Source organism: Eublepharis macularius, chromosome 4 (assembly GCF_028583425.1).
Source record: "Eublepharis macularius isolate TG4126 chromosome 4, MPM_Emac_v1.0, whole genome shotgun sequence".
NCBI lineage: Eukaryota > Metazoa > Chordata > Lepidosauria > Squamata > Eublepharidae > Eublepharis > Eublepharis macularius.
Window position 1 is genome coordinate 128,702,374 of NC_072793.1, and position 13,014 is coordinate 128,715,387.

Sequence of the window (13,014 nt, forward strand, 5' to 3'; positions counted from 1 at the left end):
GGTTTCCCCGCCCCCGGATTCCCTCCCCCGCCCCGGCCCTCCCCTGGCTGGCTCAGGTGCGGCTGGTTGCGCCTGCTGCCGCGGCTCCGGTCCCCGCGGCTCGAGGCTCCGTCGGGCTGCGGTGGCTGGGCTCGCTGCCGTGGCCCAGGCCGTGGCCTCCCCTGCTGCCGTGGCCAGCGTCTTCGCTGTGGCCGATGTCTTCGCCACGGCCTCCTCCGCCGCCGCGGCAAGCCGCCTTGTCGTGGCCGGCATCTTCGCTGCGGACCTCCCGGTCGCCGCGGCTGTCCCGGGCGTCCTCTCCCCGGTCTTCGGTGGCGTGGGGGGCCCTCCGCGGGGCTGGGCCTCGCTCCCCCCGCGTCGCCAGCCAGGTAAGGGGGTGGGGGTCGGAGGGCCCGGGGGAGGGCGGCACCCCCGACCCCGGGGCCGAGTCCGGCAGTGCCGGACAGTATGATAGCCTCAGTTTAGTCATTTTAGCTGCTATTTATATAATGGGCACTCAGAGCAATTTACAAAGAATGTTACTATTATTCTCACGGCAATCACCCTGTGAGGTGAGTGTGGCTGAGAGAGCTCTGAACAAGCTGTTACTGACCCAAGTTCACTCAGCTGGCTTCAAGTGAAGGAGTGGGGAATCATACCCAGCTCTCCAGATTAGAGCCCTGCCGCTCTTAACCATTACACCAAACTCTCAGACTTGCTCTAAAGCCCAGTTATTAACCTGTTTGGTTGTCCCTAGTATCTTTAAAACTCTTCAACACCGCATTTCAAATGAATCAATTTTCTTCCTGTCAGCTTTCTTCATTATCAAACTTCACAGCCATACATAGTAATGGGGAATACCATAGTATTAATTATTTTTATCATGGCCCTCAGTGCCACTTTCTTACACTTAAGGATCTTTTCTAGTTCTTTTATGGCTGCCCTTTCAAGTCTCAATCTTCTGATTTCTTGGTTGCTTTCTCCCTTTTGTTTGATGATCGAGTCAAAGAATAGATCTTTAATCATTTCAGTTTCTTCATTGTCAACATTAATACTGTGTAATTCCTTAGTAATCATTACTTTTGTCTTTCAGCTATAATTGTGCTTTCTCCTTTAACCTTGTCATGTCATTATTTTCTGCCAGTAACGTGGTTTCAATTGCGTATCTCAAATTGTTAATGTTCCTTTCACCAATTTTCATTACACCTCCATCTAAACAAAATCCAACTTTCTGTATAACATGTTTCGCATATAGATTGAACAGAAAAAGAGATAAAATACATCTTTGTCTGACATGCCAGTTGGAAATCATTCTGTTTCCCCCTATTCTGTCCTAACAGTAGCCTCTTGTCCAGAGTACAGGATGTCCATTAAAACAGAGGATGTAGCACACCCATTTCTTTCTAACTAAATCACTAACTCCTTCTTTTCCCATCCTGTCTTGTCTCCCTAGATACAGGACAACTAACAAGGCAACAATTAATTGCAAACACATAAAAACAGTGTAAGATCATCAACAAAACACTACCAGTTTACCTTCTGTCAAATGCCCTCTGAAATAACCATTTAATGTGCCTTCTTGAATGCAGGGCGTGAAGGCACCTCTGAAACTACTCTTTTAAGTCATTCCAAAGGACCTATTCTTAGTAGAACACACTTTTGTGTGTGTGGTAACTAGTCCTTCTGACTATTCTTCTAGTATTTGTTTCTAAATTGTAAAACAAGTCAAATCTAAAAGAACACATTATTGGAAAAACTTACTTAGGGCAGCACTGTACTTTGACACTGGACATGAAGATGTATTATTTGCTTTTATTTTGTTGCGCTTCAAACATGTTTTGAAATGGAAGGAAATTACTTCAGGCCAAAATGGAAAATATTTGTATGTTATTTCTTACTTCTCAAGAGTTATATTCGGCTGTGATTTTTTTTATTGTTCCTCTTGGCAATACAAGTATTCATTTATCTGTACTTTCCTTGAGAGAATGATATCGGTTCAGAAGTTTAATGTATTCCCCAAAGCTGTTGATTTTTCAGTTGAATTTGGTTAAATTTTTATATTGGATTGTAAAAGGTGTTAATAACTTGACAAGAGTTTGATTTTTTTATGCATCAGTAACTGAAAGTAATACTTAGAATTGAAACTATGAAGAAAAAATATATTGTGTGATATATTTCTCAGTATATTTGAGATAATTCTCAATATTTTCAGCCTTTAGAATTGAGAAGGAAGAGAAAAGAAACGCAAGAATAAGCCACTGTTTCTCAGATGCTGAAGGGCTTTCATTCTTTCCCATTCTAGAATGTTATATATATAACATATCTAATGCATTCATTTAATATAATTGGACAGCTTGAAAGAGAACCATGAAGGGAATGTCTTCACCCTGCCATTGGTAAAAGCTATCCATATCCTTAAATTCTTCCCGCTGCATCCAGTTCATGTAAAGTGGAACAGTTTTGGCCTCTGATCCTTTGTTTTCATATTGATATGAATATTAATAGTCTAGCATGTGTCTTCGAACCCATTTAGAAATTAGAGTTCCATACTGATTGATCCTTAATGAATGCATTGAGTCCAAGCTAATCACATAATACAATATAACAGTGATATCTCTATCTATGTACCAGATAAACATACTATGATTTATAATTGCAGTTCTTCTGTTTTAGAATTCACAGCTTCATTTATTGATGGGGACCCCGTAATAACTGTGACGTGACATGCTAAAAATTATTGCCAGATTTGAATTTTAACCTTTTCCTGTATTATTTACTTTATCTTGTTGCATCAAAAGTCGTATCAGTTTTCCTGAACTTTCAGGCTCTCTTCCATTAAATTTCCATTAAATTTAATGGAAGAGAATCAAGTCTCTCAGGTGACTGTACTTTTATCCATGGTTGGTTGTTAAAGACAGTTTATAATTTCTCCAACATAACTGAAGACATTTCTACCTCCCTCCCAACACTGCAGAAGAGGTATCCTTATGTGTTCTTGCCCCCCCCCATTCTAGCCAGTAACCATTTCTAAGCAGAAACCTTGCACTGGAGAACAGTGAAAGCAGCAGTCAGGGGTGGGGGTTGTAAAAATAACAGCTCAAACAGAAATCTGTATCCAAATACTGAGAGGCAGTTGCCTTTATGGGCCATGTCAACTTTGATTACCTTAGACAAATGTACTTGTTGCTAGAAACTGTAAGTTCCTATTGAATTCAGGTACCACTTTTTGTTTTGTTTCCTGTTTGGGCTAAAAGAGTACCTTTCAGACATGAAGATCTCAGAAATTCTTTCCCCCCACATCTGTCTTCCCCAAATAGGTTCCATGCTGGTGTGTGATTTCTAGCACATTTATGAAACAGGAAAAGATGCTCCTCACATATATTGCTGAGTCAATTCCATATTGTAGTATTTAAGAATCTCATCCTCACATGCAGCTGCACAGGCCTGGATCTACACATTCGGTAGAATGGAGTCCTTAAGTGGAAGGATCAGCTGTAATAATTGAGACTAAACTGTGGAGATTACTGTTTGAATGTTCTATAGGGGGAAAATGTAAATAGAAAATTCACAGCATGAGGAGAATGGACATACTACTTTGCCTTAGATACATTAATTTTTTGTTTCTTTCAGGCAGTTTTATATGGGAGAGCACTCTGAGTGATACCAGCTATTATATCTTCTCATCCTGCTGCATGTATGAGCCATGCCATAATTTATTTCTTCATGGAGTTAAAAATTGATAGCCTCTTTTTGTTAGGTTTATCTTGGTTGAGATATGAATTTACAAATATGTTGCTCTGAATCTCCCCCCCCCCCAACTTCATAGTGCATATAATAACATTATATTACTTGGTCAATATATAAAAATGCTCTTGATAGCCATTTCCTGATGGTATCTGAATGACTGCCCAGTAATCAATTCATTAAACAAATGGCCACTAAAATCTATTCTTACACCAGTGAAGTGGAGCCAGAAACCTCTGTCGTTCTGTGTTAATTACTTGTATTAAATTAGAAGAATTAAAAATAGCCTAAATTTTAAGGTAAACATCTGCTTCTTCTCTGTGTCTTCTTTCTGAGAACTAGTTGCTAGGAGAGAGACAGTGTCAGAGCTACTGTTGCTTTTAATTTTTTTTCATAATCAGCTGTAGTTAAATATTAGACAGATGGGATAGAAATTTCAGAATGAATGACTTTATCTGAAAGACACCAGGTGCCAGTGACCAACCTAGACTGTAATGGCAATTTAATCCCATTACTGCTTCGTGGTCAAGAAAGTGCCTAATCAGACCTGAAATCTGGGCGGTTTAATGCTAAACAATATAATTTACCAAAAGGGGAGGCAAATCTCAGCAAGAAAGTATGGGCAGCTTGCTAGTGAAAAGGCAATCAGATATATTGACTCACTTTGTGTGCATTTTCAAGAAGATAGGGTCTTGAGTCTCATACTTTCCCTCTCCACTGCCTGCAGTTAGTGCCACAGGAGATTGTGTGCTGCATTGATGGACAATGCTGGAATCTAGCGAAAATCCAGGAACATTTTGCTTTTCGGCATTGTTTCATCTTCAGCCCTCTCTATTATACTTTTTGCCCTCACACGAAAGAAAAGATGTCAGCAGTGCAACTGTCCATTTTCTTTAGGTGTTTTACTGTGATTTTAGGTACATGTATCTGGCCAGATGTGCCAATCCTTGTTTATGGTGCTGAAGATTTTTCCCCCCTCTCTCATGGTTAAAATTGATATCTTATCAATGAGGTTACACTGTGGCTTGGGAGGAATTGTTTTTTAATTTTTTCCTTTAAATTTTAATTAAAAATTAAACTAATACAAAATTCTAAAATGCAAATTACAAAACTATTATACAGCAGTTATACACACTCGAAATTAATTTCTCATTCTGATCAGAAAAACATTCAGTTTTCCAAATTTATCTGACATTTGGCTATATAGCAAACAATTTACGTAAACGAATACATTCTTCTAATTTCTCTAACATCCTCTTTCTTCAAGATTATATTCTTCTTCCAATTCTGTGCAAAAATTAACCTTGCAGATGTTACAACATTAAGAACAAATTCACAAGCACCTTTAGAAGGGAATGGTTTAATTAAAAAAAACCCTTAGGGGGATAATGGGAACTCTTTCCTTATACCTTTAGAGATAACTGTACTGATCATATTCCAGAACCCTACTGCTCTCATATACTCCCAACAGATGTGTATAAAGTTAGCACTGGTAGCCCCACATACCTGATAATCCCCATTAGCCTCTTGGTATATTTTTGCTAATTTGTGGGAAGATAAGTGCCACTGATATAAAATTTTTATAAAAGAAAAGATGCTGAATATAAAATGGCAAGTATAATGTATTTTAACATAATTAAGTGAAGGGATGGAGAGAAGAAATGTTATATAGTTTTAATAATCTGCTATATATTGTTTTTGATATTATTTTGATATTATTTCTTTAATGTTACTTTTTGTTATATTATGTAGTTTTAATACTTGGTTACATATTTTGTTTTGATATTATGTTTACTGTTTAATGTTACTTTCTGTTATATAGTCTTCTTTTGATATTCTTTCTACAATCCAATGCTGTTTTCTGTTTTAATAAAGTAATAAAAAGATAAAAAGATAACATTTTTATTAAATTTTCTTTGGCATAAAGGTCTACTGAGAAGTTTAAACCGCTTCTTAACACTAATGCCCAAACTGCTGAACATATTAGGACTTTCAAATCTTTCATCCAGAGTTAAACAAATGTTTTCTGCCATTTACTATCAGCATCTAATAGAAGATTATATGATGTTTGTAGAAATACTTTTAACCTATAGACACTGAAATCAAGAAATTTGCCCATTGCTATAATCTTTAAGCAAATGTAACAACTGCAAATGTAACAACTGTTTGTCCATCAGGGATTAAAAATTTATAATCCAACACCTTCAGATCATCCCAGATTTTAAAATTTCCTTCTTTTGCAGCTTGGCTAAACTCTTTAGATCTTATAACAGAAGCCAGCGGTGATATTCCAGGAGCTAATTTTGGTCTAACTTTTAATTTTGGTCTAACATTTATCCAGGCATTTTCTAACGTATTGATAGCAAAATTATCCTTAGCATAATAACTATATTTATCTCTTTTATTTAACCAAATCCAGATTCTCAAAGGTATTGTCACAAAATATTGCTCAACTAGAGTCAGTGTTGTGACTTTATCTTCTTTTATCCATTTAGTTAACCAGTCTGTTCTAGCCAAATAGTAATACTTTTGAACATTGGGGATTTTCTTACGATGTTATTCTGGGCATCTTGAAAATTTATCCTGTGTCTCTTTTAATTCTAGATAAAATTAGATAAACATTTTTGTATTTTTTAAAGCTCTGGTTCCTATATCAATACAGGAACATTCCAAAATAAAAAAATGAGTTTAGGTAATATTGACACGTTTATTAAATTTCTTACCTAGCAACGTTAATTTTAGCTGTGGCGAGGTGGATAATAGTTTTTTAATTTCCTTCATGACTTCCTCAAAATTCAAGTGATACAAATCTTTACTGTTTTCTGAAAAATAAATACCAAGATATTTAACAACATGGGTTCTCTTACGTTTTTTTAGTAGGCCACGTATACAATAAGAGCCTCCGTTTTAGCAATGTTAATTTTATAACCAGAAATGTTTCTAAATTCTTCTATCATATCCTCAAATATCTTGCTTGAATTTTTAATATTAATTAAAAACATTGTAATATCATCATCATATAAATGTAATTTGTAACAATATTTATGGTTATTCCCTTTATATTAGGCATTTGATGGATTCAAGCTGCAAAGCATTCTACATAAAGAGTGAATAATAATGCTGATAGAGGAAACTCTTGTTTTACTCCTTTATTTTATCAAACTATTGGGAAATCTCCCTATGTATACACAGTCTGGCAGCAGAACCAGAGTATATTATACTTCTCCAGTTTATGAAGTTTTCACCAAAGCCGAAGTGATTAGTAGTGCAATCCTAAGAAGAGTCACTCCAGTCTAAGCCCATTGAAATCTTAGGATTGCAGTGTAAGGCATTTAATTAAACATCTAGATTCCACCCTATCAAAGACCTTTTTGGCATCTAAAAACAAAAAGATTGCAGAAATATGGGGTTTTTTTTACATATTCCATTAGTGCCAAGACTTTCTGTATGTTTGCATTTAATTGCCTATGTGGCATAAATCCAGTTTTAATCTACTGATACATATTTGCCAATTATTTTCTTAAGCCTGCTCAAAAGAATTGTAGTAAATATTTTATAATCACAGTTCAGTAATGTTATTGACCGATAAGAGGCAGTTAAGATTTGGACTTTCCCTGGTTTGGGTTAAACTATCAGTTTTCCTTTCCTCCAGGTTTGCGTAAACTTTCCCACTCTTTTAATTTTATTAATCATATTCTATAAAGGTATACCTATAATTTCATTAAATAATTTATAATACTCAGCTGTCAAACCATCTAAGCCTGGAGCTTTATTCTTTTTCAAGGCTTTTATTACTTCATGAATTTCTTGGATTGTAATATTAGCATCTAACCTTTGTCTGTCTTCAGCTGATAATTTTGGAAGATTGACTTTCTTTAGGAAATTTTGAATATCGTTGTCATCTGGGTTTTGTGAATTAGTAGAGATTTTTATAATGAACTACAAATTATTTCAATATATCTCTTGTTTGTGTGGTGAAAGTTCCATTCTTTTAATGACTAATATAGTTTCTTTTGAATTTTTTCCAAATCTAAATTCAGCAATGTATTTTTTTCCTCTTTCAGAACTAATCTGGATTTAATGTGTTGATAGATATTTTCTAGATGTTTGATTTTTTTATACAATCTTGTCTAAGTTTCATTTTCTTTTTCTTCTGTGCAGATATTAAACTTATACAGACACCCTTTATATAAGCTTTGCTGGCTTCCCAAATAGAACTTTTAAGTTCTTCAATGATAGTATTAATTTCTGCCCTCACAAGGGCCACCAAGGAGGATAAGAAATTAAAACAGACATAATAAAATCGTATTTTAAAACCAACCAAAAAGAACAGTAACACATTAAAACAATTAAAACCAGAGCTAAAATACATATAAAAACTAGACATGGGCACGAACCAGGAAAACGAACTGTTCATTCAGTTTCACGGAACATGAACCATGAACTTTGCCAAACTTGAGCCGATTCGCAAACTGGTTCGTGGTTCCAGGGAGCCCAGAATGGGCCCCTTCACGCTCACAGCCAAACTAAACAAGATGGATTACAAGGGGTCATGCGAGTGTCTAGAATCATGTCTGTTCCTTCCTTCCCATGTCCATTTTACTCCTGATGAACATATGTCCTGTAGCCCCAGTCCGTGCACATGTTGGGTAACTGGTGTAGTAACAGTTGCGAATGTCCATAGTCATAATCAGCGAGTTGCCATTGTAGAGCGTCGATTTTGAGCAGCTTCTGCTTCCCTCTCCTCTCTTTCTGCCCTTAGATCCAGCTTACATTCAAACTGTTTTGTTTTAATTTGGATCGGAGTGGCATTTTGCAAGCAAAATCCACCAAATTTGCAGGGGAGCTAGTCCTCACTGTCCTCTAAAGACCCCCCAAGTTTCAGAGAGATTGAACCCTGAGAAAGGCATGATCCATGTCCCCCCATTCCTGTCATTTTCTCCTCACAGTAAGTGTCTGCTGTCAGCTACTTTGAGGGGCTACAAACTGACATTCCCAATGTCCAATACCACAGAGCTTTCCATTTTTATATAAAAAGCTCAAATTGAGTAACACGGTAGCAGGGACAGCTGGCAATCAAACATGGAGGCAGATTGGGGGCTGTCCGGGGTCTGGGGCCCAGCCCCCGAACTTGCCAGAGGAGAGGGAGGGGAGGCAGCTGGCAACAGAAGGAGAAAGAGAGATGCCCCAGTCTCAGGAGGGCAGAGCAGCACCCAAGCCACAGAAGGTCAGAAGGGGCAGGTGGAAGCCAGCTAGCCCCACCCTCCAGTGAGAGATTAAGAGTCCTGACAGGGGAAGTAAGGACAGCCAGGAGGGGACCAGGGCAGAGGGAGAAGGCAGAAGAAATAGGGACAGCCAGCCATCAGCCAGCCAGTCAGTAACAGCAACCTTACCAGGAGAAAGGCAGCAGAATCAGCACAGGGCCACGCCCCAACCTGCGAACAGGGAGCAAGGGAATAATAGAGGCCAGCTGAGGCTGCCTGAAGCTCTGAGCAGAGGAGGCTTGGCAGCCAGCCAAGAGAGCACAGCTGTAGCTGCCCAAAGCAGCCAGACTAGCTACCCCAGGTGCAGCTGCTTGAGGCAGCCCTGGCCAAGGCTAGAGGGCAAAAGAGGTGTGGCTGGCAGGTGGATCCAGGAATGAGAGAAAGGATATAAGGGAAGTCCATCCACATGGCGAGGTGTTATTGTGTAGGAGTGTGGTGGAGTGGAGGAGGGAGCACGAGAGGGAGGGAGGGAATGAGAGAGCTGTGGAGAGGAGGTGGAGGAAAGAAGACGGAGAGGAAGAGCAGGAGTGAGACCGGCAGCTGGATGGGGACAGCTGTCATGGAGGGCAGCCAGGACTCTGTCAGGTGAAGCAGGCCTGCAAGGGGAATGAGAGGGAGCGAGGGTGATGTAGACCCCCCCCTGTCCCCAGAGCGGGAACCTGCATATTCCCTGATGCCATCCCCGTATCAAGGTCAGGCAGGCCGGCCCCTTACAGGGTGATGCCCAAGACAGAACCTGATAGAGGCAACCAAAAGACTGCCACCATTGCCTGGGCAATGCATTGAATGGCGCCAAAGTGGCTGGCTTCCCGAACCGGCAATGGAATGGTAGGAAAATCGTTTGTTTCGTAAAAACACAACCCCATGGAACATGTGTTTCTTTGACTATAAACAGCCGTTCCATCCGGAATTTTGTTCCATGGTTTGTTTCTTGCCCATCTCTAATAAAAACATAAAAGCAACATAAAAACAATTAAAGGAGTCGTCAGTGAAAGAATGCCAACAAAATAAAGAAGTCTTCACTTGCTTGTGGAAGATGGCAACAGAAGGAGATAGGGGAATCTCCCTAGGGAGAGAGTTCCAGAATTTTGGTGCCATGACTGAGAAGGCCAGCTCCCAGGTTGTCACCAAATCTCAGAAGGCAGAGGTACCCAAAACAGGGCCTCTGAATATGACTGCAGTGGTTGGGTGGGTTCATTAGGTGGTACTTCAGATATGTTGGCCCCAAACTGTAACGGGCTTTAAACGTCAACACCAGAACTTTGCATTGTGCTTGGAAACAAATAGGGAGTCAGTCTATAGTGATATGTTCCCTGCAACTCACTCCAGTCATCTTCCTGGCTGCAACATTATGCACCAATTGAAGCATAACATCCAGATCACAGGATATCATTGGTCCACTATATACCACATTGGTCAGGCCCCACCTGGAGTATTCTGTGCAGTTCTGGAGACCTCACTTCAAAAAGGATGTGGACAAATTGGAATGGGTGCGAAGGAGAGCAAGCAGGATGATCAGGAGCTTGGAGACCAATCCCTACGAGGAAAGATTGAGGGACTTGGGATTGTTCAGATTGGAGAAGAGGAAATTGAGGAGAGACATTATTGCTCTCTTTAAGTATTTGAAAGGCTGTCACTTAGGGGAGGAAAGGGAGCTGTTCCTTTTGGCAACAGAGGATAGGACTCAAAATAATGGGTTTAAACTACAGGAGGGAAGCTACTGGCTGGATATTAGGAAAAACTTTGTCACTTAAAGAACAATCCAGCAGTGGAATCAGCTGCCAGGATTGTAGTGGATTCCCCCTAATTGGCAATCTTCAAAGAGCAGCTGGACGAACACTTGTTGGAGATGCTGTTGGCTGTTCTTCTAGATGGTCTGTAAGGCCCTTTCCAATTCTATGATTCTAAGTCCCTGAACACGTCTCAAGGGGAGACCTATACAGAGTGCATTTCAGTAGTCTTATCTAGATGTAACTAGGGTATGCACTACAGTGGCCATATTTTTTCTGTTCAGGAAAAGCTGCTGCTGGCTAACCAGTTGAAGATGGTAAAAAGCGCTTCTAGCTGCAGCCAGCACCTGCTTAACCAGCAGTAGGCTTGGGTCTGACAGCATCCCCAGACTACGGACCTGTTCCATCATGGGGAGTGCAATACTATGCAGAATAAGTGACACTCTGGTCAGACCTTCTGCTTACCAGTAGCACTTCTGCCTTCTCAGGATTAAGCTTCAGTTTATTGGCCTATGTCCACTCCAGAACTGCCTCCAGGTGCCAGTTCAGATTTTCTACAGCCTCTTTGGGATCAGCTGGAAGCACAAAATAGAACTAAGTGTTGTCCTCATTTTGGTGACAACCGTAGCCCAAAACTCCAGATGATCTCACACAGATGTTAAAGAATATAGACAATATGATGGAATCTTGCAGGATCCCAAAACACAAGGGGTTCAAAAGCAGTCCCTTAACAGCACTACCTTCTGAAACCTGTTCTACAAGTTGGACTAGAACCACTGCAGTGCAGTGCCTCCCAATCCCAGCCCGAAAATGCAGTCCAGACGGATACCATGATCAATGGTTTCAACAGCCGCTGAGAGGTTATTACTTGAAATAAGCCTTTGGTCATCATGAAGACCATGAAATCTTGAGCCATTCCTGACATGACAGCCTCAACATGAATGTTGAAGTCCTCCAGGACAACCAGCTTAGGGATTCTTACCACCACCCCGGAGATCACCTCTGACAACCCAGCTCTCACCTGGTAATAAACGAAGTGGCACACTTCCTCTCACAACAACAAACCAGAGATTACTCTCTTCTCTCTGGGTTGTTCTCCCTGCCTCAGTACAGCAGATGGTGGGCAAGCAATATCGCTGCTTCTTCCCATTATGTCCAGGGTGCTGGAGCTCCTCATACAGACTGCTGAGCTACTAGCTATGAGACTAGCAGGCCAAAAGCCCTTTGACATGCCTCAGGTACTAGCTGTGGTCTACATGGCATACCTGCAGGAAAGAGGCACAGGTACTCAGCAGTGATGGTTGATGAACAGCAGGTGTTTCCACTCTGGTCAGCAAGCTCAGAGGCCACTCCCTGCTTCTTGACCAGAGTGCCTTTGAGATAATCCAAAGGTATGCAGCCAATAGGAGCAATCAGCAACCCACTCTGCATGTGTGAAGAAGCATTTTAGGTATTCCAAAGAGCTCTTTGCGCATATTTCTGTGGTTGTGTCTGTATGAAAAATATCCTTTGATCAATACTGCATACTAGCAATAAATGATAATGGCTTTTATTACCATTTAGTCCAACTTTAATTTAATTTACAGTCAGTTGCAATAAACAGCTAATGTGGATTCTTGTCAAGAGGATGAGATTTACAAATTTTAGTATGTGCACTGGAACTTCTTGATAGCCCCTTTAATTTACTTAAAATCTTTTGAAATGCACGATAATCTTGTGTCTTACAGAAGTTTATTGCCTTTTGAAGTCTCAGCATTCTTCTTAAAAATTCCTACAAAGTGGCTCCTCTCTTGTATACAAGCTAGTTTCCAGATTAGCTTCTAGCATACCAGTCTACTAGGTGTTCTATGTTTGATTTTCTTTTTAGTTTATTTATAAAACTCCTGAAAATTAAAATAATTGTTGTTAACATAAATTAATGTTATGCATCACTGCATTATATTTCGGGATCTATTGGGGCTGTCAGGAAAAGACAATTTATAGCATATGTCGCCCCCCCTCCCCAACAAGAGGGCTGGATTAGGGGGTCAAGGACCAAAACACTCAGAACTGGGGAGTGAATCCTCACTGCTCAGGGTAATGAGACATTACCAGTCTTTCTGATTAATCCTCACCTGTGAGACTGAGAGATGTCTCCAGCCCTACTGGGTGTCAAACAAATAGTCAACCCTGCAAGGTAGGACACTTGCAGATTGAGTTCCATAAAACAATTACTTGGGTAGGTGTAGCCAAAATGGGCCAAATACCTGGACTCAGATTGAAGCCCCACTGGGCAAGACTTTTTTCGAAAAGAGGCT

General features: G+C 40.2%; 1 protein-coding gene across 4 annotated transcripts in view; it reads left to right on the top strand.

Moving 5' to 3' along the window:
- RAD18 (RAD18 E3 ubiquitin protein ligase) overlaps positions 1 to 13,014 on the top strand; it is a 182,116-nt gene that overhangs the window by 131,883 nt on the left and 37,219 nt on the right. The window contains exon 13 of one of the 4 annotated variants that reach the window (XM_054977686.1): positions 3,610 to 4,592. The exons of the other annotated variants lie outside the window; for them this stretch is intronic. Coding sequence (XP_054833661.1) covers positions 3,610 to 3,640 — 31 coding nt within the window. The 3' untranslated portion in view covers positions 3,641 to 4,592. Of the gene's footprint in view, positions 1 to 3,609; positions 4,593 to 13,014 lie in introns of those variants that run through there. 4 annotated transcript variants of the gene reach the window in all.